Source organism: Loxodonta africana, chromosome 3 (genome assembly GCF_030014295.1).
Source record: "Loxodonta africana isolate mLoxAfr1 chromosome 3, mLoxAfr1.hap2, whole genome shotgun sequence".
NCBI lineage: Eukaryota > Metazoa > Chordata > Mammalia > Proboscidea > Elephantidae > Loxodonta > Loxodonta africana.
The window spans coordinates 93,328,152-93,352,157 of record NC_087344.1 but is presented as its reverse complement, the minus strand read 5'-3'; the positions used below and the strand labels follow the sequence as shown (position 1 = coordinate 93,352,157).

The 24,006-nt window shown below is 50.1% G+C and overlaps 2 protein-coding genes across 6 annotated transcripts in view; one reads left to right on the top strand and one right to left on the bottom strand.

Annotated features, from left to right (window-relative positions):
• The window catches only part of USP24 (ubiquitin specific peptidase 24), a 171,855-nt gene extending 164,241 nt beyond the window's left edge, over positions 1 to 7,614 (top strand). For 2 of the 4 annotated variants that reach the window (XM_064282025.1, XM_064282024.1), the window contains exons 66-68: positions 172 to 258; positions 630 to 740; positions 1,162 to 1,938. In XM_064282025.1, the coding sequence (XP_064138095.1) occupies positions 172 to 258; positions 630 to 740; positions 1,162 to 1,323 (360 nt within the window). In that variant the 3' untranslated portion in view covers positions 1,324 to 1,938. Of the gene's footprint in view, positions 1 to 171; positions 259 to 629; positions 741 to 1,161; positions 1,945 to 3,301 lie in introns of those variants that run through there. The other 2 variants (XM_064282027.1, XM_064282026.1) reach the window with 2 other exon arrangements.
• The window catches only part of PCSK9 (proprotein convertase subtilisin/kexin type 9), a 28,396-nt gene continuing 11,781 nt past the window's right edge, over positions 7,392 to 24,006 (bottom strand). The window contains exons 4-12 of one of the 2 annotated variants that reach the window (XM_010591240.3): positions 22,044 to 22,144; positions 21,660 to 21,801; positions 16,837 to 17,033; positions 15,071 to 15,254; positions 14,141 to 14,314; positions 13,722 to 13,870; positions 13,090 to 13,267; positions 11,025 to 11,206; positions 7,392 to 9,298 (exon numbers count right to left, since the gene is read on the bottom strand). In XM_010591240.3, coding sequence (XP_010589542.2) covers positions 9,116 to 9,298; positions 11,025 to 11,206; positions 13,090 to 13,267; positions 13,722 to 13,870; positions 14,141 to 14,314; positions 15,071 to 15,254; positions 16,837 to 17,033; positions 21,660 to 21,801; positions 22,044 to 22,144 — 1,490 coding nt within the window. In that variant the 3' untranslated portion in view covers positions 7,392 to 9,115. Of the gene's footprint in view, positions 9,299 to 11,024; positions 11,207 to 13,089; positions 13,268 to 13,721; positions 13,871 to 14,140; positions 14,315 to 15,070; positions 15,255 to 16,836; positions 17,034 to 21,659; positions 21,802 to 22,043; positions 22,178 to 24,006 lie in introns of both variants that reach the window. The other variant, XM_010591239.3, reaches the window with a different exon arrangement.

Sequence of the window (24,006 nt, the reverse complement as noted above, 5' to 3'; positions counted from 1 at the left end):
TGGAAGTGAGTATTCCGTGAAACCATCTCCTGGTGGAACAGAAAGTCCGGGTAGATTTTATGTCCACTTTCAGCTGTATTTTAGATGCTTGTTTACACTCTAATGTGGTAGAAATTGCAGAGTCACGTGAGTTATTTGTCATCTCTGACAAAGTTTTGACTTTGATCTCAGATGTCAGAACATTACTGGACACCGCAGAGTAATGTCTCTAATGAAACATCAACTGGGAAAACCTTTCAGCGAACGATCTCAGCTCAGGTGAGGCTTCTCCTTCAGCTTTGTGTGGTTTGTGACCCCTCACATAGGCTTTTCAGTACGTTCCTTGGGAACCTCGGCCTCAAAAAGAGGGGTATAGATTAAAAATTAGAAAGAGCAGGAGAAACTATTCAATCTATGAAAAGACAGCAGATTGTTTTACACTTGTGCAAATCTGTGCAAATCACTTGCCTAGAAGCAAAGCCTCGGGTTGGTCAGTTTGTTCTCACCGTAGAGCCGAGGTTGAGCTGTGAGCTCTGAGCTGTGAAAGCCCCACTCACATTGCTCCCAGGGTCGCCCTCCCCCAACCCCATAATTGCTGCTACATGTGAGCACCCCCTGACTTTTTCTTCTTGTGTGTAAATCTCCTACAGGACACATTGGCATATGCCACAGCTTTGTTGAATGAAAAAGAGCAATCCGGAAGCAGTAATGGGTCGGAGAGCAGTCCTGCCAATGAGAACGGAGAGAGGCATTTACAACAGGTATAACTGGAGGGCATGTCAGCGTGTGAAAGAGCAGTGCCTGCTCTTAAGTTTTCCAGAAAGAATTTCCGTAATTAGAAAAAAAATATCTCCTCAGGGGTGTGCATCTGGAATCACTAGCTCCACCCTCCAGTCCGTTCTCGGGCTGGGTACCCTCTGACCTGAGAGTATTCTTGGTGTAAGCAGAACTGTTCATAAGCTGAAATCTCAGTTTGGGACTCACTAACAGTATGCTACAAAGCTATATGGTGTTGCAGTGTAAAATTAACTCAGGGCTTTAGGTATTCTCTGTCTGGCTATCAACTTGGAGATAGTCCTCACAAAGTTAGGCCATAGAGTATCCATTCTAGCTTGTTCCAGCTTGTTCACCTCATTCTGCCAGGTTATAAAAATCACTCCCTCCCTCTTTTGTTTTTACCAGCCTTCCTGGACACATGGACCCCTGAAAGGAAGGGCCCCATGCTATCGAAGCATACCTGTTTTTATGTTAAAAAAAAAGGGGAGGGGGGAATTTTTCAGTACTGATCACTATAGTAGAAAAAGGAAAGAAATGTGTACTGAACACCTACTACGTGCAGAATAATGAAATGTCAGTGTAACTGCACTGATTGTGTCTTCCCTGCTAGTCTGCACCCTTCTGTAGCAGCAGTCTCCTCAGGAGCCCAGCACAGTGCCTGGTACAGAGTAGGCCCTCATTAAATGACCGTTGATGTTGTATGCACCTTTTTCTTTGTTTTTAACATTATCTTTCAAATCCTTATAAAAGTCTTGCAAGGTAGCTATTACTCTGATTTTACAGAAGAGAAACTGTGGTTCAGCATAGTGATAGGACCTACCCCAAGGTCACTCTCAGCAGTTTACCTCATCACGTACTTTATTTGCAGAGAATAAAAAGTTATTGGACAAGAACTCCTGCAGCTGCTGGCCCCCAAACTTATACCCACCTCGCATCTGCACCAGCCTCAGTCTCTTTCCTATTACAGTAGGGGAGGCTTCTCTCCTGCCCCAAGGCCTCTAGGTCTCCTTCCCTCCCACTTCTTCAGAAACCTTACATTCTGTCTTCATCTCTCTCTTTGGTATCTTGAACCTCTCCTTTGAAAAAGGACCTCTCTTCCTTCTTATCCCCTGTCCTCTTTCCTCTTCTTCACACTTGAACTTCTCCAAAGAATTATATACCTAAATATCTCCTTTTTTTCTCTCACTTTTTTTTTTCTTCAACCTCTTCTAGCCTAGCTCCAACCCTCTTCTTTCCAACTAAGCAGTTAGGGTGACAAGTGACTTAATTTTCCAGTCTTCATCTTAATTGACCGCTTGGTAGAATTTGACACTCCTGGCCAGTCCTCCCTTTTGAAACACCTTTTGCAGGGTTTCCATGACACCTTGCTGTCCTGGCTTTCCTCTAAGCCCTCCAGCTGTCTTTTCTCAGTCTCTTTTCCGGTTCAGCCTCCTCTGGACCACCAGAAAATGTTCCTCAAGGCTCTTTCCTATATGCTGTTATCCCCCTCTCCCAGTCCTTTCTCATCCACACCCACAGCCTCAGTTCTTCTGAACGCCAGACCTGAACATCAGCTGTCTTCTTCTTGATTTCTCCACTTGATATATCTCAAAGACACCTCAAACTCAGCATGTCCCACCCATCCTCACCAACCCCACCAAAGCTGTCCTCCTTTAGTGTTCATTGTCTCATAAGTGGTGCCCTGTCTACCATGGCATCAGGGCAGACGCCTGCCCAGCAGTGTCATCAAGTCTGTCAGATTGGAGGCCTTTTACACACCTGCATCTGTCCACTTCCACCTGTGTAAGTACCCTAGTCTACTGGACCTCTGGAAGAATCTCCCTGCCTCCACTCTTGCTTCTCTCCAGTTCATTTGCTTATTAAACTTTTGATGGTTTTCCATTGCTGTTGGGATAAAAGCCAAAATCCACAATACACTCCTGCTTGTTCTGACCCCTACATAACTCTTTTTCCCCTACCCTCACCCCTCCTTTTCTGAATTCTAGATACAACAGTCATCTTTTAGTTTATCAAATACGCTTTGTGCCTTCCCACCTCAGGTCCTTCCCATCCACCCCAGCTCCCACTCAGCTTATGTGTCACTTCTCCAGAGAGACTTCCCTATTCTTCCTCCCCACCCCCACCCCAGCTAGATTGTTCCCAAGGCAGATGGTAGGCCACATATTTGGTGACAGAGACAATTCCAACTGAGAAGTGACCCAGGCCCATCTTTGGCATCTTTGGCACGTACCTGGCACAGAGCGGCATCCGCACAACCAGCCCGTCCACTTTATCACACGGCTCACCCTGCATTCTGGCGCCTGCCTGCGGGGTCATGTAGTGAGTGACATTGTGACCTTAGTCAAGTCACTGGGTTGTTTCAATGACTAAATGCGATCTTACAAAGTGTAAGGTATTATCATCAATATACCTTATTACCTTTGATAGACATTGAACTGAGTTGTTGGGTGAGGACATGTCTAAACCACAGAACACAAGCCGGTTGGCACAGAGGGACATGCTTCTCTGGCTGTGGCGTACACGGTTTGCACTCCTCCTCCCCCAGGGCTCCGAGTCACCCATGATGATCGGCGAGTTGAGAAGTGACCTTGACGACGTGGACCCTTAGAGGGGTGCTCAGACGAGACGAGGAGTCAGCACAGTCAGGATGCTCAGCACCTTTTTCAGATCAGAATCTCACCCTTCAGACCTTAGAAGGGCCTGGAGACTGAACTGGGAGAACCTCCATGACCTTGGAAAGCAGCGTTTTTAAAAGAAAGCACTCTTTGGCCACTAAAAGGTTTGGGAGCTGTTTGGCAGTGAGAGAGCTCTGATATGTGGACCAGCTGCCCCAGGGGGGACAGTCTACGCGTGGATTAACATTTTTGTGGAGATTTTAGGAAATTAAGCCGGAGGCAGACTTTTTTGTTACATGAACATACAAGAGAGGGTAAAGCTGTTGCTTTCTCTATGATGCTACAAAAGAAATTCATTTGGTTTTTATATTTAAAAAAAAAAAAAAAGCAAGCTGCCTTTAGATGTGTGGGGGCAAATTTTTAATCTTGCAGTAACATTGACTAGGAATATCCAATTTAAAATAATGTAAAGATATGTGATAAAATTCATTTTCATTGTAAAATATTAGTTAAAGAATTCAGTTTACACAGACCTTTGTATTTAATATGTCTCCCTATTTGTACAGAATTTCAGAAGGGTTTGGATAAAAGCTCTGGGCATAAGCTTGGATCTCAGCGAAATGTTACTGGGATCAAAAATTGGAAATTACTAAGCTCTTTAAAGTATTTTTCTGATATAATTGAGATTGAAAAGAGCAATAAAAAAATGCTGTGTTCTCCAGAAGTACAAGGTGCATTCTTAATAACACCAGTCACTAAAGAAGCTATGAGTTGCTCCCAAAACAAATTTTAAAAACACGAAAATAAAAAGCACTTTAAGATATAATTTTATTGCAGTTTGACTTCCTGAAATCATCATTTAATGCTTGGAGACATATTGAATAAACTGTAGTCTTACATTATGTACTCTGCAGTCATTTCCTTTTGCCTAAAACAAACCCTTAATTACTGAAACCCTTGATATTGATTATATGTGAAGTTAAACATTTGAATTGGGAGACACCACTGTGAAAGTTTCATAGTAGTTTTAGTGCCAAGGAGGAATTTAAGATTTTGTTTCTCCTCTGCGTGACTAATTAACACTGAAAAGACAGGGACAAGGCTCAAGGTTTATTTTTTCCAGAAAGTCATTGAACAACCATCCGTTTAGTTGTATCTCCCAAGTGTGTAGCCGCACCATTCACTCAATTCAGGTTAGTCACCAGCTCCTTTTGATGTTGCGGGGTGTGGGGATGGGGATGCCAGTATATTCCCTGGATTTTGTATTTTGAGTTCCCCACACACATTTTCAGCTCTGTTTTGCCTTTAGTTACGTCTTCTGCCTTATTTTCAACTCATCATGCACAGAGCTAGGGCACCCTTAAGAAGTGCCAGGTGCCACTGTCATTTTGGTTGGCCAAGTCAAAGAGGCACAGCCAGCCCCAAAGTGCCTTTTTGGTTGCTTTTGCATTTTGTACGGACATGTGACAGGACAGACAGCTTTTCATTGCTGCACACTTTTCATACGCCAGTCATTTCACTATGGAACTGCTGAAAGTTACTGTGCCATCAGGCTTTAACTTGTAACTCTGTAACTTCCTGCAGGCTAATCATGGCTGTTGTCAAATACACTGGGTGGGTGGAAGGGCCCGGCATTTAAGAGCGTAACTGGGTCCTTGGAGGAATGGACGGAGGGAATTGGCAAGTTTTATATGGTTCAGTGTTCTCACATTTTCAAATGTGATGTTTTAAAATTGATTTTGAGCACATAAATACTCCATGCCCTACTGCACCCCTACCCTACCCTCACCCTTCTTTCCACACCCATCCTCACAAAAAGATTGTGTGAGACATGACATTGAAATGCTGGTAGTGACGTGTCTTGGGATCTCGTCACTGACAGCTGCACACTCAGGAGCCCAGATTCAGGAGTGAAATAGCCACTTTGTGGCTGCCCTCATTTCCTGTGGAAACATCACCTTCCACAGCCGCTGGCACCTGCTGTCCTTCTGGTAAAGCCTCATCAGCATCACTCCTCTTTACAGTATATGCTTCGCTTAATTTTGCTTATGTGTTGCAACGAACATCATTCCCACTTGCCAGTAACCACTTGATTTCCAACAGCTGCAGTCTACAAACCTGCTGATGACTTTTTTTTAATGTAGTTCAGCACAGTGACAATTAACGACAAGCTAACCTGGGAAGAGTTGTCATTTTTACTGCCAATTTTTTGGATGAAGATGTTTTTATAATTCTTTCAAAACGGTCTGCAGATCGAGCAGGAATTGCACAACTAACTCAATGCCGTGTGTTCTCAAGAAGCTCCCTTAGTGAAGGCCTTCCCAAAGGTGGCCGGTTCTACCCATTAAAGGCGTCCCGGGAAAGAAAACAAGAGCATCCCAACAGGCATCTTGCCTGTGACTTCTCCTGGAGTGCTCCCCTGGTCACTTACAACTACAGTAAATTTCAGGACCTAGGACACCTTGTCATCAGACTTACCCTGTCTTGCCCCACCCTCCCTGCTAACATTGAGGTGTGTGCAGTTACCTTTTGAGCTTGGAACAAGCAGACTGGAATTTCCCTCTGCTACCTCTTGTGTACAGAATTTTGTTTATAAAATTTCAAAAGGAAGTCGATAAACTAGGGAAGAATCTTAACTCTGAGTTTGGGTCATGAGTGGCAGAGTTCTCAGCCTCTAGGAGCATAAAATAAATTTTTCAAAAATGTAAAGTTGGAGTCTCACCAACATTTTTCTCCGTATGTCAGAAGACAGCCAGGGGGTGGGGGCACCCTGGGCCTGTGGCCTAGTGCCAAATGGTGCTACATTTCCTGTTGGAACTTTGCAATAGTGACGTGAATCAGGTCCACTGTTTTAATAATAAGGGGGTTTGTGGGTCTTCAAGTGTTTGCTACTATTTTTCCTTCTGCATAGTCCGACCGTTTTAGGGTTCATTTGCAAAGCTTGGACGAGGATGCCAAACTCTGGCCAATGGCCTACAGATGTCTTCCCCGTAGCTTTCAGGTCCTTCCTAAATAGCCCCCAGCAAGAATCACGTGCACTGGCCAAGCTAGGTTTCTTGCTCGATCCCGAGGGTCTGAGCCTCATTCCTAATGAGGCAATTCCTGCCTTGGCTCACATGGTTCCCTTTCCCTGGGATGTTTGCTATTCCAGATCCTCCTCTTCCTTTGGCCCCCTCCCATTCCTCTCTCACCCCCTGTGATACCTGCCAGCCATCTGCGAGAGCCAAGTTGTCCCCTTCTCTCTCAAGACATGGAGCTGTTATTGTGAATGTTTGACAAACTGACACTTGATTCTGTGCTGGGGCGGGGAGGGGGGATGTTAGCATCACAACAGTCACAGATGCCAGTGCACAAAGATGCACCACTCTGTTCTGGCGTTCGAGACCGTTCACAGCTGTCAACTCTTGAACACTTTCCATATAGAACACAAAACTGTCAGAAAACATAACTTGGAAGATTTTTCCTTGGCAGAGAGATTTCCTTCACCATTTATGATATGAGCTGTATAGAGATAGACCTTGCTTAAGACAACTACACCCTCCAACCTCACAGTGAGGGGAGCAAAGGGCTGTGGCAGGGAGTCCACTGAATGGGATAATTATACTTGGCAAAGAGGCCTGAGGCTTCATGATTGCAAATCATGAACAGTGATCATGGACATAGCACTGACTCCTCATTATAGAAGCTTCTGACACCATCTAATTTCTTCATAAACATTCACTCTGTGGCAGGCCCAGGGCTAGGTACTGGGAAGATTGGAACGAAAAGGACATTGGGAGCTCAATTTGGACACAGACTATAGAACAGCTAGAGTGCTGTAAGAGGACAAGTTACCAAAAAGGAACCCTAACTGCCTGGAGTTAGGGAAGCTATGGGAAGACGAGTTCATTCCTAGGACACAGAAGCAGCAAGCTCACATCACCAGCTTCCACACACCCCCCAAATACTTCGCTTCATTCAGCCATTCAAAAAACCTGTTATCAAGTGCCGAGTATATAAGCAAGACATCATCCCAGACACTTATATCCAGGCAAGAGCCGTTGCAAAGTTGTTTTATTTTTAAAAGTCACCATATAATAAAAACACTACAAAACCCAGAATAAATATCTTCATGTTACAAAAGCAAAACAGATCTAGAAAAGCTTCTTGCTATAAAAAGCGCTGTTCACAAACAGACTAAAAAGATAACTGCATGCTTGTCTGCCTGGGGGTAGTGTTCAAGGAGGGTTGGTTCCCCCAGTCCCTCAGGACCTGTGACTGCCCAGGTCCCAGGGAACTGCGCAAAGCTAACCACAGGAAACACCATCCCGCAGGGACCAGGAGCCTGGGAAGATGTAGGGTGAGGCATGGGCTCTGCTGGCACTGTGCTGCCCCAGGTCTCTGTTCCCCTCAGAGCCTCAGTGTTTGCTTTGAAAATGGGGCCCCGCTGGTGCAGGTAGGAGGCTGGGCCTTGGAGCCAGCCAGATCTGGGTTTTATTCTAGTGCCCCCTCACTTCCTGGCTGTGTGAGCTTGAGGGCACACCCCCTTTCTGGTTCCCAGTTTTCTTCCTCCATAAAATGGGGATGAGATGGTGTATCTACCATGTGGCCCTCCCCTTCAAACTGAAAAGTAAGCTTTGGATGGTGCCTGTCACTTGCAGGCCAGTCCCAGGCAGGTAACGGCCTGGAAGAGAACACGATGGGGGGAGCTGGGAGAAACAAAGGCATGGTCCTGTGACCACTTGGGACACATCTCCTGCCTCTGGCTGGATCTCCGATGCCACTGCTGGTGGTTCAGGGGTTAGGCACGAGCACTAGGAATTTCAAGGAAAGCTATCTGGCAGGAGTCAAGTCCTAACAGCCAGGCTGGGAGGGCCGAGGAGATCACTGCAGTGATGAATACAGAGGAAGCAAGAACTTGAACTGAGGTCTCCTGGCAGCTGACAATGGGCTCGTTCCTGCCTCAATTCTCCTATCTGTCCAGTGGGTAGAAGAGGCCCTGCCTTTGTCCCAGGGCTGCTTGGAAACCCTGTGAGAACGTGGCTGGAGAAGCACTTTGGACATTATGAAGTATTGGCTAGATCTGGGGCAGTGTCGCCATGTGGGTGGGCCATGGATGCAGACCCCCTGGGGCAGGAGGCTCTCAAAGTGGGCTCAGCGAGGGAGAAGTGATGCCTGAGCAGGGTGAGAGTGCCTGGCCTCCATGCTGCACTGGACATGTCTCCCCAGCGGATGTAGAACACTGATCCTCTACTTATCAGGGAGCGCAAAAGGGCTCTCAGTGGGCAGGAGGAGAGGGGCATCCCTACCTTTCACACTCACAACCCTGACTGGTATTTTTGGCCCTTCAGCCCCTTCCCATGGGAAAAATGCTGCCCCTCCATGGAGATAGGATTAATGGCTGGCAGGTAGCAGGAGCTCAGTAAAGGTAACCCTGCCCATGGCTGTTGGCATCTTGGGAGCAGCTGGCAGGAAATAGCACACTTCACCCACTGTAATGGTGGAATGCACAACACAGGCCCCGCAGTGATGGAGGGAGCTTCCTGCCACCTCCAACCCTGCTATGCTCTGCTCAGATCTGGAAGGGGCTGATCCCAGGGCAAGAGCAAGTTCTCCCAGAGCCCACTTAGGCCATGGAGGGCTGAGGAGGGGTGAATTCGAAACCCTTTGAAAGCCCAGATGTGGAACCGCAGCTCCCAGCCCCTCAACCTCCCCACCCACCACAGGGCTGTGCATTGGAGCTCCGAGGAGGCCTGCTCCAAGGGTCAGCTCCGGCAGCAGATCGCAACAGCGGCCGTGGCTTCCTCACTGGTTCTGCCTCCTATACTGACGTCCTGGCTCCTCACCACACATGTGTTGTCCACAGCATAGGCCCCCAGGACAAGGGAGGCCCCGGGGAGAACACTGCAGCCGGTCAGGGTCCAGCCCTCCTCACAGGCCACAGCCACCTGCCACAGCAGGGAGAAGAAGAACATGTCCAGCCCCACGTGGAGGCCAGGCACTCCCACCCAACTCAGGTGTCACTTTTCCCTCACTCCGAGCCCACTTTGAGGACCTCCTGCCCCAGGGGGTTTGCATCCATGCTCCAACCTCTTGCTTCGGGCCAAGGCTGTGGATGTCTAACACGACCAATACCAAACTCTTCACCTTCCCTGAAAGTCTACACCTCTCCCCCCTCCACACCAGTCTTGCCCGTCCCAGTTAATGGCAACTCTGTTTGCCCAGGAGCTCAGCAAAATCCTGGGAATCATCCTCTCCTCCTTCCATCCACATCCAATCCATCAGAGATCCTGTGGGCCCCTTCAAATTCCAGAATCAGACCACTTCTTGCCACCAGGTCCCAGCCCCCATCACCTGGGCTTAGATCATCATGGGAGCCACCCAGTCTGGTCTCCCTGTTCTCCTGCCCAAGCCACCTGCAGTGTCTCTTCAGCTCAGCGGCCAGAGCAAGCTGGTTCACACCCAGGTCGGATCACGTCCCTCCCTCCTGGGCGCAGAACCCTACGTGGCTCCCAGCTCACTCCGGAATAAACTAAGTCCTTACTGTGGCCGTCAGGCCTGACCTGACCTGGCCCTGTTCCCTCTCTGAGGCCTTCTCCCCACCTTCCTCCCTGCATTCACTCTGCTCCTGGGTCACAGGAGTCCTGGCTGTTTCTGGTACACTCCGGCCATGCTGTTGCTTCAAGGCCTTTGCCCTGGCAGTTCTCCCTACCTGGAAAACTGTTCCCTGCACTATCCTCATGGCTCACTTCCTGGCTCCTTCAGTGTTTGCTAAAATGGCGCCTTCTCAGTGAGGCATTTCCTGACAACCCACCCCCTCCCCATCACCATCCGGCTTTTTCTCCATAGCACTTGTCATCTTTTAAGTGTATGTATGTAATTGCCTAGTTTTGTTTACTGCCTGTCTCCTCCACTCTAATGGACCCTCCAGGAGGGAGAAACAGGGCTGTTGGTAGGGTTGGTATCCCCAGCGCCTGCACCAGGAGCAGTGCCAAGAACAGCGCAGCACCTGGTACAGGGGGAGGAAGGGAGGGAGTGCGTCTGAGGCAGTCCTTGCCCTCAAGGAATGCATAATCCAGACCGCAGTTACCAATGTCTAGCACTTTGAAAACTCCAGTCTGAGTGCATTTAAGAGCAGACTCTAAGGGCTTCCTTTTAAGAAACTGCCTGTGGCTTTTAGAAACCAGAGTTACAGAGTAACTGCTGCCACCAGGCTGCTTTCCAGGAACCAGGCGGCTCCACGGGAGGTTTCTGAAGGGCTCTCATGCCCCCAGGCCTTGCCCTCTCTGAAGCTTTGCCTTGGGGCCACACTAACTGCCCCTCTACTTCAGCATTCAGCTCAGGTGTCACCTCCTCTGGGTCCTGGCTGAGTTACCCCTGTGTCCTCAGTGTCCAGCGGAGCTCCTGGCCCCAAGCAACCTCCAGGCAGGTTTCCTAAGTGGATCAATCAGTAAATGCATGTTTTCCGCAAAGGGGAGCCAGGTGCCCAGATAGCAAACCTCAGTAATGGGGCGGAAGTAGAAACTGGCAGCTACACACAAGCATGCACACACACAGCTGTCCCCACAATTGCTGACTGCATCCACCCATAAACACAAAGGTATGATGGTGACAGATGCTGACACAGAGAAGGCACCCTGCGGGCACCAGGCACCACCCCACCCCACACTTCACCTTCTCTGCAAGGCCTGGGACTCCATGCTCCTTGACTTTGCACTCCAGACCGGGTGCATGGCAGCAGGAAGCATGGACGCTGGCCTCCTGGTGGCCCACACACTGGCCGGGCTGCCCTCGTGGCCTCAGCACCGGCCGCCTGTGGGTGCCAAGGTCCTCCGTCTCCCAGTGGGAGCTGCAGCCTGGGACAGAGGAGGGCCAGGTCAGACCCAGGAATGCCTGGGGGACCCTCTATCTCTCCTCCCCACCCCCATCAGACCCCATCTCTTTAGGGTCTGAGGCAGTAGCTGGGAAACCTGGAAATGAGTCCAGGTAAAAAGAAACCCTGTCTGAGTGACAGGACTCCCAGGTTCTCAACTCAAAGCAGCTGCTTACCTGCTGTGTGACCTTGGAAAGCTGCTCAACCTCTCTGAGCCTTAGTTTTTCAGGGAAAACATAGTCTCCTTCTACTCAGAGATGGGGAGCAATGTGGCAGGGGTTCCAAGGCCTGACATGCTACCACAGGAGTGCCAATTCCCCCAGGCCCTTCCCCACCCAGCCACCCAAGTGGAAGTTCAGGAGTGGGCTTGGGGTCTGTCTGGGTCACCTGGGAACCTGGGACTTCCTCCATGGGGGCTTGGGAGTCAGACATACTTACTGGCTATGAGACCTTGAATAGTAATTACCTATACTGAGAGCCTCAGTTTCCCTATTTGTAAAATGGAAAGAGTAACAGCACCTACTCACAGAGATGCTGTGAAGATGAAATGCAGACACACACATGAAGCCCCAGCACAGTGCCTGGCCAGTGCTCCATATGTGTTAGGGTCCTGGTTACCAGAACTCTCTGCATCCTAGCCGCATAGGCCATGGGCAAGGTCACTTAGCATGGCCAGGCTGCAGTTCCCTTTGCTGTAAAAGGGAAGTCAGCTTGATGTGGAGATTCTGAGACTCCTATGTCTTCCGAACAGCATGTGCCCTTAAGCTTCTCTGTTGGGCTTTCCAAAAGGGGAGAGTGTCTGGAACACAATGACTTCCACCAAGCCAGGAGCCTGATGCACACCGTGGCAGCAATATGCTGGACTTAGCCGAGCCTCTCCCCTAGATGAGGGCACTGCCACCTGACTGGGCTCATCTTTCCACTGCAAATCCACCCCACACACCCAGCCAGCCTCTCTGCCTAGAGCCAGGCCCTTACTAGTCACCCTTCTGCTCCTAAACCTTCAGTGGCTCCCCAGTACACATTCAATGAGAAACAGCTCCTGAGCCAGATGTTCCAGGCCTGCTCCCCACCATCCCAAACCCTCCCTGGGACATCCCATGCTCTACCCAAGCGGGGCCCAAGTGCCTCCTCCCCACCAGGTTCCCATCTGCAGATTCCAGCTATCTGTCCAGTCATGGTGCCCAGGGCATGTTTTTGACACGGGGTAGTTGCCTATATCAGAGAATGGGCTTTAGAGCAATGGGTGATGATAATGATAATAGCATTTATAACGTCCTAGCACCAAGGTGGAAATTCTGGTGGCACAGTGGTTAAGAGCTACCGCTGCTAACCAAAAGGTCAGCAGTTTGAATCCACCAGGTGCTCCTTGGAAACCCTATGGGGCAGTTATGTACTAAACCCCATCATTCCCATTTTATTGATAAGGAAACTGAGGCACAGAGATGTTAAGTCACTTGCTCAGGTCACACAGCTGTTAAGTGGTGGAGTGGGATTCAAGCTAAGGTTTGCCCAGCTTTCAGATCCAGCCTCTGAGCCCTGCCTGAACTTCCTCATGCACAGCACTGGCTTTCGTTATCTGCCTACTATGTTCCAGAACTAGTGCTCTAGATGTTACCCCATTTCATGGCAACCCAATGAGGCAATACTAACATCATCCCCTCTGACAGAGGAGAAAGCTGAGCCTGAGAGAGGTAAAGTCATCTGCCGGGGTCACAGCACAGATGTGGTAGAAGTGGGACTCGCACCTGGCAATCTAGCTCCAGAGTCAATGGAGTATGCTCTTGGAGGACCAAGCCTGGAGGGGACTGGGTGCATAAGGAGACATGAACTCCTCCTTGCCCCAGGGCGAGACTCAATTCCTACCTGTGAGGACGTGGCCCTGCTGGTGACAGCGGGAATGGGTCTCCATCCCAGTCCCAGCTGGTGGTGCTGTGTGGATGCTGCAGTTGGCCCAGGGCAGCAAGCAGCACCTGGCAACGGCGTAGACACCCTCACCCCCAAACGCATTGTGGGCCAGGCAGACTCGTCTGCCCCCTCGGACCTGGAAGCCAAAGATAGAAACAAGAACCAGCATTAGAAAGGGCTTCAGAAACCCAGGATGTAGGGGGCTGGCAGGGACCCACTCAGAGGCACCTGGTCCTAGCCCCTAGAACCCTCTTCAGGATCCCTGCCAAGGGGCCAGTCAGCCCTGCTCTCATACCTCTGGGGACAAAGAGCTCACCCCTGCCAAGGCAGACTGTTGTGTGGATGGGCAGCTCTGCCTATTCCAAAGTCCTTCCTGACACTGAGGTCCCTGGGCAGCACAAACACATTGTGCTCCACGAAACGTTGGTGGTTCAAAGCCACCAACTCAGCGATGCCGCAGAAGAAAGGCCAGGTGATCTGCTTCCGTAAAGATTACAGCCAAGAAAACCCTATGGAGCTCAGTTCTACTCTGTAACCCATGGGGTCACCATGCACGACATACACAAAGGTCGGGGAGGGGGGCAGGTCACCTCAATGCGCTCGCCCCGCCTCTTCCCACTCCTGGAGAAACTGGAGCAGCTCAGCAACTTCTCGTCAGTGGCGCAGCGGGCCACAGCCGTGGCCATCCGTGTAGGCCCTGAATGCGCCGACCACACAGTCCTGCACAGCAGCTGCCCACCTGCAACAAAGCCTTGGAGGTCGGGGGTGTGGCTGGAGGCTCCATCAAGGATCTCTGCTCACAGAGGACTCCAGAAGAATCTTTAATTCGGCGGGGGAGCTTAAAGAACGTGTTCAACTTTTTCCGTTAAAATGCTGTAGCCCGTTCACAGCCAGTTCTGACTTCTCTTCCCCACTCCCCAGGAGGTAGGTAGGACATCCCTCCTGGTACAAGGAGGGAGAAGAAGAGCTTGTCCAGGACCTTGCAAGGGCTCCCAGGACACCCGCTTACCTGCGTCATGGGCGTTAGGGGGCAGTGTGGCCACCAGGTTGGGGGTCAGTACCCTCTGGTCCTCAGGGAACCAGGCCTCATTGATGAGGCCTTTGGCAGAGAAGTGGATCAGTCTCTGCCTCAGCTCGGCCAGGGTAAGCTCCGGCTCGGCGGTCAGCATCACGGCCAGGATACCTGTGCAGAGGGTCAGGGGGCAGGCAATAAGAGATGGGGGTGGCCTTGCCCTCCTCCTCACAGGGGACTCCTCTGCTCATGCACACACACGTGCACACACACGCCCACACATATGCACACACACGCCTACAAATTGCACACGTGCCCACATGCACGCACACACATGCGCATACATATGCACACACATGCCTACACATATGCACACACTCGCCACCCACATGCCCGCATGTGGCCCCCACATGTGTGCACACACATATGCACACACACACACACCTGCACACAGACACACCCAGCTTTTCTTCCAAAAGTTAAAACACCTTAATCACTTGCCAAGTGAAAGCCAAACAGTAAGATCTTCTTACATCCTGCTCTCACACCTCTAGGCCTTGCCAATTGCTGTTTGGTTTGCCAGGTAAACTCCTATTCATCCTTCCAAGCCCAGATCAAATGTCCCTCCTCCAGGAAGCCTTCCCTGACCCTCAGGCTGGTCAGGTGCCTCCTCTGGGCTCCCTCTGCCCCAGCCTGACTACTGTGCAGTGTTAGCCTCTGTTTGTGCACCTGCCTCCCCATCAAATTGAGTGTCCTTGAGGGCACTGCCAGGTCTGACTCATCTTTGGTCCCCTGCACCCAGCACAGGGCCTGGCACACAGAGCTTGGCACATGGAGGTCCTGGCACAAGGAGGTCCTGGTGTAGACCTGCCTGCCAAAGGGGCTGTTAGAATCATGGCGGTCCGAGGTGGTGGGGCAGCAACTCACCAGCCACATGTGCGGCGGCCTGTGATGTCCCACTCTGTGATGCAAAGCAGGTGCTGCAATCACTGGAGGCACCGATGATGTCGTCCCCTGGGGCAAAGAGGTCCACACAACGGCCAAAGTTGGTCCCCAGGACTCCCAGGGTCACTGGCTGGTCCTGGGCATTGGTGGCCCCAACAGTGATGACCTGAACAGGTGCAAAGAGGGATGGCAGATAGGGGAGAGGCTGCAGGGACAGACTGAGACCCTGCCACCTGAGTTGGCAGACCCCTGTATAACCCGTTTGGGCCCAATTCGGAAACCCCGGTGGCATAGTGGTTAAGTGCTTCGGCTGCTAACCAAAGGGTCGGCAGTTTGAATCTGCTAGGCACTCCTTGGAAACTCTATGGGGCAGTTCTACTCTGTCCTGTAGGGTCGCTATGATTCGGAATCGACTCAACGGCACTGGGTTTGGTTGGGCCCAATTCAAATGTCTGCTCCCAAGTGACATCTCTGACTCCTGCCCCAGTGCTGCCCTCTGTCCCTACATGTCAGGCCCACTCCCGATGCTGGTGGTGTCCACACAGACATACCCCCTGCTCCTATGGAGCTGGCATCCCGGTGGAGGAGTCAGACAATAAACAAACAGTAAAACTTTTGGTGTATAAGGCAGTTGTAAGTGCTATTGAGAAAAACAGAGAGCAAAGGAGGAGAGGACGTGTTGAGTTTTGTTTGTTTTATGCTACTTTAAATTTCGCAGCCAGGGACAGCCTCTCTGACAGGCCAGGGGGAAGTGGGGGGAACCAGTCACCTTCGAATTGATTCCGACTCGTGGCGACTCTGAGTGTGTCAAAGTAGAACTGTGCTCCAAAGGGTTTTTAATGGCTAGTTTTTCAGAAGTAGATCGCCCGGCCTTTCTTCCAAGACATATCTGGGTAGACTGAAACCTCCAACCTTTCAGTTAGCAGCCAAGTACGTTAGTACTGCCAGGTTCACGACTGCACACCCACCCCCACCCACCCCAGACTGTGAACTCCTAGAAGAGCTCCTTCCCTGAGGTGCCCAACCCCGACACATGGTAGGTGGCCAGCGAACGCTGACCAGATGAATGTCCAGGCCACGCATGCCCACCAGACTGTCAGCCCTCCTGGGTAGGGGCTTCGTCTGGACCTGGCGCACACCAGATGCTCTGTGGATGTTTGTCAAATGAGTGACCTTGAGCCCTCATCTGGCCCCAATCTCGTGAGCCTCACTCAGGTAATGGTGGCGGCTTGGGGCCTTGGGGGGCAGTCAGACAATGGCGAGGCCCTGAGGGTACCGGGCAGTGAGGTAGGTAGGTTGTGTTTTAGAATGAGCCCTTGAGGCCTTATGTGGTGGGCTGCAGAGAGATTGGGGAGGGGGGAAGCTGACATGTTGTTGTGTCAACCCTGCGGGGAGGGGATGGGGCCCAGACAAGGCCGAGGCTGTAAGCATGGGGTGAAGGGGTAAGATTCAGGAGACGCTTAGGAGGAGAATGGTCAGGACATGGGACGCAGCTGCGTGGTGTGGGAGGAGTGGAGGACCATGCTGTGTCCAGGTGGGCTGCCAAGTGGACACAGTTGGACTCTAGGAATGTGGAAGTTCAAGTCTCACCTCTGCCCAAGCTCTGGCACTCGGGGTCTCTGACAGCTTCTTACTGAAGCTTGGGCACTGCCACCTCCAGGAACACACCATAGGAGTCCCCACATCTCCCCCATCGTGCCTACCTCCCCCCAACCCCCGCCCTGGGGCACAGTGGCACCAGCACCTACCTCAGGAGCCGAGGCTGGTGAGTAGCGGCAGGCGTCATCCCGGAAGTTGCCGGCAGCAGCGACCAGCACCACCCCGGCCCTGGACAGGCGCTGGCAGGCAGCATTGAGGACCCGGCTGTGCCCACCCACCAGTGGCAGCAGCAACACCAGCGGCCCCGTGGGCTGCGACAGCTGGCTCTTCCGAATAAACTCCAGGCCTGAGAGGACAAAGCTGAGGTCAAAACCTGGGGAGATACCACTCCCCTTACCCCACCCACCTTCCCTCCGGACACCAGAAGAGTATTAACAACCGTGGCAGCAATAAACCCAGTCAACTGGCCTCCATTTCTAAGTGCCCCAATATACTAATTTACATGATCCTATAATAATAGCTATTATCCCTTTCTAGGAAACTGAGGCACCTAGAGCTTAAGTCCTCACACGGAAAAGAACGAAGGGCCTACTTTGCCCCCATCTCTGACCTCTACAACCTTGCTTGCTGTCTGTCCTCATACAGACTTCAGTTCAAATTTCTAGAATTTTAAGTGTGTACCAATGTTATAGATGAAACTGTGTCCCCCCAACATATGCGCTGGAATTCTAACCCCTTTACATTATGTGTGTATGCAATCCTGTTTGGAAACAGAGTTTTGTTATATTGAATAGATTACACCTGAATAGGTTGGGTTCTAAATCTAATCATTTCTGGGTTATAAAAACAGCAGATTAGACACACACACACACGAGGCGGCAGGGGCGGGAGACAGATATCACGTGAGGCTCACCTCACAAGCCAAGGAGCCAAGGAATGCTCTGGACTACCTACAAGGAAGGAATTCACACAGCCAAGACGCTGACTTGGACTTTTAGCCTTCACAACTATGAGAAAATGAATTCTTTAAAGCCACCCATCTATGGTATTTCTATTACAGCAGCACTAGGTCACTTGACTCGAATTCAAGTCCTGGCTCCCCATTCATTAGCTGTGTGACCTCACCCCTCTGAGACCCATTTCCTCATCTATAAAATGGGGAGTGTTGTGAGGATTAAAAGACTCCATGCCATATGACACCGAAACACAAGCAACAAAAGACAAGATACATTGGACCTCATCAAAATTAAAAAACTTTTGTTCATCAAAAAACTTCATCAACAAAGTGAAGAGACAACCTGCAGACCAGGAGAAAAGTTTGGTGAACCATATATCTGATAAGGGTTTGATATCCAGAGTATATGAAGAACTCCTACAACTTAACACCAAAAGGACTGCAAGCCAATCAAAACATGGGCAAAAGACATCAACAGACATTTCCCCAAAGAAGAAACACAAATGACCAACAAACACATAATAAAGCTGCTCAACGTTGTTAACTATTAAAAAACCAAACCAAACCCAACCCATTGCCATCAAGTCAGTTCTGACTCATATCGACCCTGTAAGACAGAGTAGAACTGTCCCATAGGGTTTTCAAGGCTGTAAATCTTTACCGGAGCAGTCTGCCACATCTTTCTCCTGTGGAGTGGCTGGTGGGTTCAAGCCACTAACCTTTTGGTTCAGAGCCAAGCACTTAACCAGTATGCCACCAGGGCTCCTGTGCCACATAAGGGAGATGCAAATCAAAACCACAATGAGATATCAATTCATCACCAACCTTTTGGTTCAGAGCCAAGCACTTAACCACTATGCCACCAGGGCTCCTGTGCCACATAAGGGAGATGCAAATCAAAACCACAATGAGATATCAATTCATACTCATTAACATGGCTATGAGTTTAAAAATGGAAAACTACAGGCGTTGCCAAGGATGTGAAGAAATAGGAACCATCATCGATTGCTGGTGGGATTGTAAAATGGTGCAGTCACTGTGGAAACCGTATGGCAGTGCCTCAAAAAGTTGAACAAAAAATTACCATATGATTCTCCTCAGCCAAAGATTAGACAGGCCCATAAAACAAAACGAGACTAAAAGGGCACACCAGCCGCGGGCCAAGGACTAGAAGGCAGGAGCGGACAGGAAAGCTGGTAATAGGAAACCTAAGGTTGAGAAGGGAGAGTACTGACATGTCATGGGGTGGTTAACCAATATTATAAAACAGTATGTACTAACTGTTTAATGAGAAACTAGTTCTGTAAACCTTCATCTAAAGTAAAATTAAAATTTTTCTAAAAAATGTGAAGCAAAAAAAAAAAAAAAGCCATTCAATCCAGCAATCCCACTCCTAGGTATATGCCCAAAAAGAACTAAAAGCAGGAATGCAAACAGACACATGCAACACACCAGTGTTCACTGCAGCACTATTCACAACAGCCAAAAGGTGGAAACGACCGAAATATCCATCAACATGTGCTATAATCATACAGTGGAATATTACTCAACCATAAAGAGAAATGAAGCCTTGATACATGCTACAACATGGATGAACCCTGAAAACATCATACTAAAGGAAATAAGCCAGCCACAAAAGGACAAATATTGTATGACCCCACGTATATGAAATATCCAAAGTAGGAAAGTGTGTACAGGGGGTGGCTGGGAGGGAGGGGGAAAAGGGGACATACTGCTTAGGGGAAACCAAGCTTAAGGTGATGGAAAATCTGGAAATGGAAAATGATGATGGCTGCACAACTTGATGAACATGATTAACGTTACTGAATTATACAGGTGAAGAATGTTGAAATGGCAGATATTCTGTTACACATATATTCACCACAATTAAAAAAGAGAATCCACACCCTGGAGCTGGTGAGGCTCATGACCCCCATCCTTGATAGCATCCTTCGCTCTGACCCCTGCAGCCCTCGCTTCCCCATCTAGAGCTGAGTATGTAGAATCATGGTAACCCCCGTTGCCATCCAATCAATTCTGACTCATAGCGACCCTACAGGACAGAGTAGAACTGCTCCATAGAATTTCTAAGGAGTGGCTGGTGGATTCGAACTGCCGACCTTTTGGTTAGCAGCTGAGCTCTTAACCACTGCACCACCAGGGCTCCAGAATCATGGTGGGACGGTTTAAACTCTCACCAGCCTATGAGTTCTAGCCTATTGGCCTGGAGACCTGGGTTCTAACATCAGCTCAGCCCCTGAGGTGCCAGGGAGCCTGGAGCTGACAGCTTCTCTCTGCCAAATGGGGTGTGGTCTGGCTGACCTCTCAGAACTTTCTGGATCTGGGCCTCTGGGACATTCCCGGAGCCTCCGGTCAAGACGGGAGTTGGGGTTCATGCCAAGGAGAGGGCCAAGTGGCAGAGGTGGGGTGGGAGTGAGGAATAAAAACCACAGTTACAGCTGCCATTTATTAAGCTGCAGTGGTTAAGAGCTGGGCTGTTAACCAAAAGATTGGCAGTTCAAATCCACCAGCTGCTCCTTGGAAACCCTATGGGGTAGTTCTTCTCTGTTCTGTAAGGTAGCTATGAGTCAACTGGACAGCAACAAGCTTGGTTTTGGTTTACTATGTGCATATGGCTGTGCTTAGCACTTGACACACTATCTCAATCGCCTGCCTACAGAGGAGGAAACTGACCATAACAATGAATGTAACAGTTACTGTTTGCTGAACACCTGCCTGTACCAGGCAATGTGTTAAGGGCTTTAGATACACTGACCAGGGCCCCAAGAGGAAATGTGTTCTTCCCCAGGAAGCAACCCAAGGCCAGAGCACCAGGCCTGGAGAAGGCCTTTCACACGGGGAGCGATTTCAGGAACGTGGCCTCTCCCCGTCTCACTGACCTTTGGGACTGGCCTGCCTGAGCTTGGGTCAGTCAATAAAGGGGTGGGGTAGGCAAAAGGGGTCACCTGATGGGGCAAGCCCTTATTGATTCTTGCATCAAAAACCCACTATCAAAATGTGTGTTCCGAATAGGAACATCACTGGGCAGAGATCACCGATCCCAAGGCAGACTCCTAGGTCTCCCCCAGCCTTTCAAACAGGCTCACAGGATGCTCCACTGGCTCAGGGGCCAGGGTCTGACTCAGGGACCTTCAGTGGAGGCCAAGCCCTGCTGGGTGCCAGCAACTTCTCCAGTGAGGTCAATGGCTCTAGCTGTGTGAGCCAGGGCAAGTCATCTCCCCCCACTGGGCTGTTTTCCTCACTGTTGAGCAGGGATCACAATGCCAGCCTCAGGGTGTGGTGTACAAAATCCCTCGCTCAGTATCTGGCCATGGGAGGAACTCAGCAAATGAGAGCTCCCTTCCTCTTCTCTGTCCACAGGCCTCCAGAGTCCTGGTTCTCAGCTGGACCTCACCTGGGGCCCAGCCAGGGGTACCTGATGGAGTAACCTGTAAAAGTTTTAGAAAAGTCCTCTGCCAGTCTCTCCACCAAGTCTACCTGGCTGGGTGACCTGCAGGGCCCAATCAGTAATGCAAGGGAGTGAGTCCTCTGGTTTTAGAGGCATCAAAAAAAAAAAAAACAACCCAGTGCCATCGAGTCGATTCCGACTCATAGCGACCCTATAGGACAGAGTAGAGCTGCCCGCATAGAGGCATGCAAGCAGAAAATGGAGAAAGTTTACTTATATAATCTCAAGGGTCCATCAATTCTAAAAAGCATGACAAAATATAATCTCTTAAAGGATTTCAGAAGGGAAGAAGAGGGACAGTGGGAGCTGTAGACAGACCTGGTGGTCAAAGCTGTGTGGCTGGGCTGAGATCCACCCTTCTCTGGGCCTCGGTCTCCCCATCTGGACCAGTGGGAGCCCAACCAGCTCTGACACTCTGAGACTCTCTGGCCCTAAAGCGGGCTGCCTCAGCCTCCTCCATCAGGACTCTTTAATTGTCTCTGAGCTTAAGCCACCTCCCAAACGAGGCCCAGATGGAGAGACCAGTGCCGTCTGGAACCATCACTTACCTATGACGATGCTGCTGACTGTGCCCCTCCCTTGGCAGTTGAGCACGCGCAGGCTGCGCAGGCTGGCACCCTTGGCCACACCAGCATCCCGGCCGCTGACCACCCCTGCCAGGTGAGTCCCGTGGCTCTCACACTTGTTCGCCTGCTCAACCAATACAGGGGCCACGTGAGAAAGTCCACCTGCCCAGTAATATGTCAGCAGGCCACTGGACAATAGACACTCCCACCCCATGTCTGATGGCAGGGAAGGGGCAATGATAGCTGGGAGGCCAGGAGAGCAGTGCAGCCAGGAAGCTCTGAGGATGGCAGTCCCCATCCCCCTCCAGGCCAGGGTGGTGAAGGGCAGGTAGTTCTCCTGTTAGACATGGCCAAGAGGGCACTTACCTGTCTGTGGAAGCGAGTCCCGTCCTCTTCTGGCACATTCTCAAAATCGGTGACTGTGACCCTGCCCTCAATTTCCCGGTGGCCACTCTGGATGCTAGTGTCTAAGAGATATACCTCCACCAGGCCGCTGCCATCTTTCCAAGGCAACATTTGTGGGAGAGGATAATACAATATTTAAAGCATTAATATAATAGTTAATATGCTGTTGTTATTGTCAGCTGCCATCGAGTAGGTCTCCAACTCATGGCAACCCCATGCACAATGTGATTGGACCATTGTGATCCTCAAGGCTTTCGTTGGCTGATTTTCAGAAGTAGATCGCCAGGCCTTTCTTCCTAGTCTGTCTTAAGTTGGAAGTTCCACCAAAACCTGTTCGGCATCATAGCAATTGATAGTGGTCAATATAATAGCTAACATATATAAACTATTTACATCTCAGTCACTATTCTTAGCACTTTAAATATATTAATTCATTTGATCTTCAAAACCCTTCACAAGGTACATACTATTACATCATTTTTTTATGGACAAGGAAAGGGAGGCACAGAGAGGTTAAGTAACTTGGTCAGGGTCACGCAGTTGGCAAATGGGGGAGCCAGGATGTGAACTATGCAATCTGGCTCCTTAATATTAATATTAATATGCAATAACAATATGGACACTCAAAAACTAATAAATATTATGGCATAAAATAAGCCAACCCCATTTATACCCTTTTATATCTTACTGAGACTGAATAGGATTTGGAGAATAAAAGGCCAAAGCTAACAGGGATGTCTGAGTCATGTGAGCCAGCCACTCATCTCACAGATGGGAAACTGAAGCTCAGAGAAGACACGTCAGCCTGGGCCTCCTGGCCCCAAGACCATGTCTTTCTCCATTCCTCAAGGAGCCCAGGAGGCCAGCTGACATAAGTTACAGCCTCAGGGAAATCCGCAGTGTTGGAACTTCACCCCACAGTGTCAGCGTACAGACACTAGCACTTCTGAGTCAGCTCAGACTCCCCAGGAGGCAGGCACTAAGGTGGGATTAGGCCTGCAAGAGCTTTTCTGAGAGAGCTAACTGCAGGATCACAGCAGAGGGAGCAGAAGGCGGGGAGAGCCTGCAACAGACTAACACCTGTGAAGGAGAGCTGGAAGGAAGGATGATTGGGTAGCAAGAGCCCCAGACTGCAACGATGTTCTGAAAAGTCCTCATAACCAACACAAGGGCCCTGTAAGAAAACCCACCTGCCTGGTAATACGTCAGCAGGGCAATGGGAGACCCCGGGCAGAGACTGTCCATTAAAGGAGCCCCAGATTGGGCAGAAATGGCCTGGCCCAGTGCTCCCACCACGCTCAGAGCAAGCTGGCAGCAGCCCAGAAGCATGGCCTCAGCGTGAATCTGTGGTTGACCCAAAGAGGCAGGCCTGGAGGTTGTCGGTCAGCGTTGCTCCCCATAGCACATCTCCACGGCCACCCAGTGATGCTCAGAAAGTGTTGCAGGGTGGACAGTCTCTTCTCAGGACAGATGAGGGAGCAGAGGCTCGGAGCCCGGACTAGTGTCCCAGGACTGCCGTAACAAACGACTACAAATTCCGCTGCTTAAAGCAACAGAAATTTATTCTTTTGCCATTCTAGAAGTCAGAAGTCAAGATCAAGCTGCTGGCAGGGCCACACTCTCTCCAAAGACTCTAGAGAAGAATCCTCCCTTGCCTCGTCCAGCTCTTCATGGCTCCTGGCTCTCCTTGGCTTATGGTTGCGTAACTCCAGTCTCAGAGTCTACCTTTACGTGGCCACCTCCTCCGCGCGCCCCAGCTCTCCCTCTGCCTTGAATTTGGGGCCCAACCAGATAACTCACGATGATTTCGTCTCAAGATCCTTAACTCAATCACATCTGCAAAGATCCTTTTTCTGAATAAGGTCACATTCACAGGTTCCTGTGAGGTGGACATATCTTTGAGGGTCACCAGTCAACCCATTAC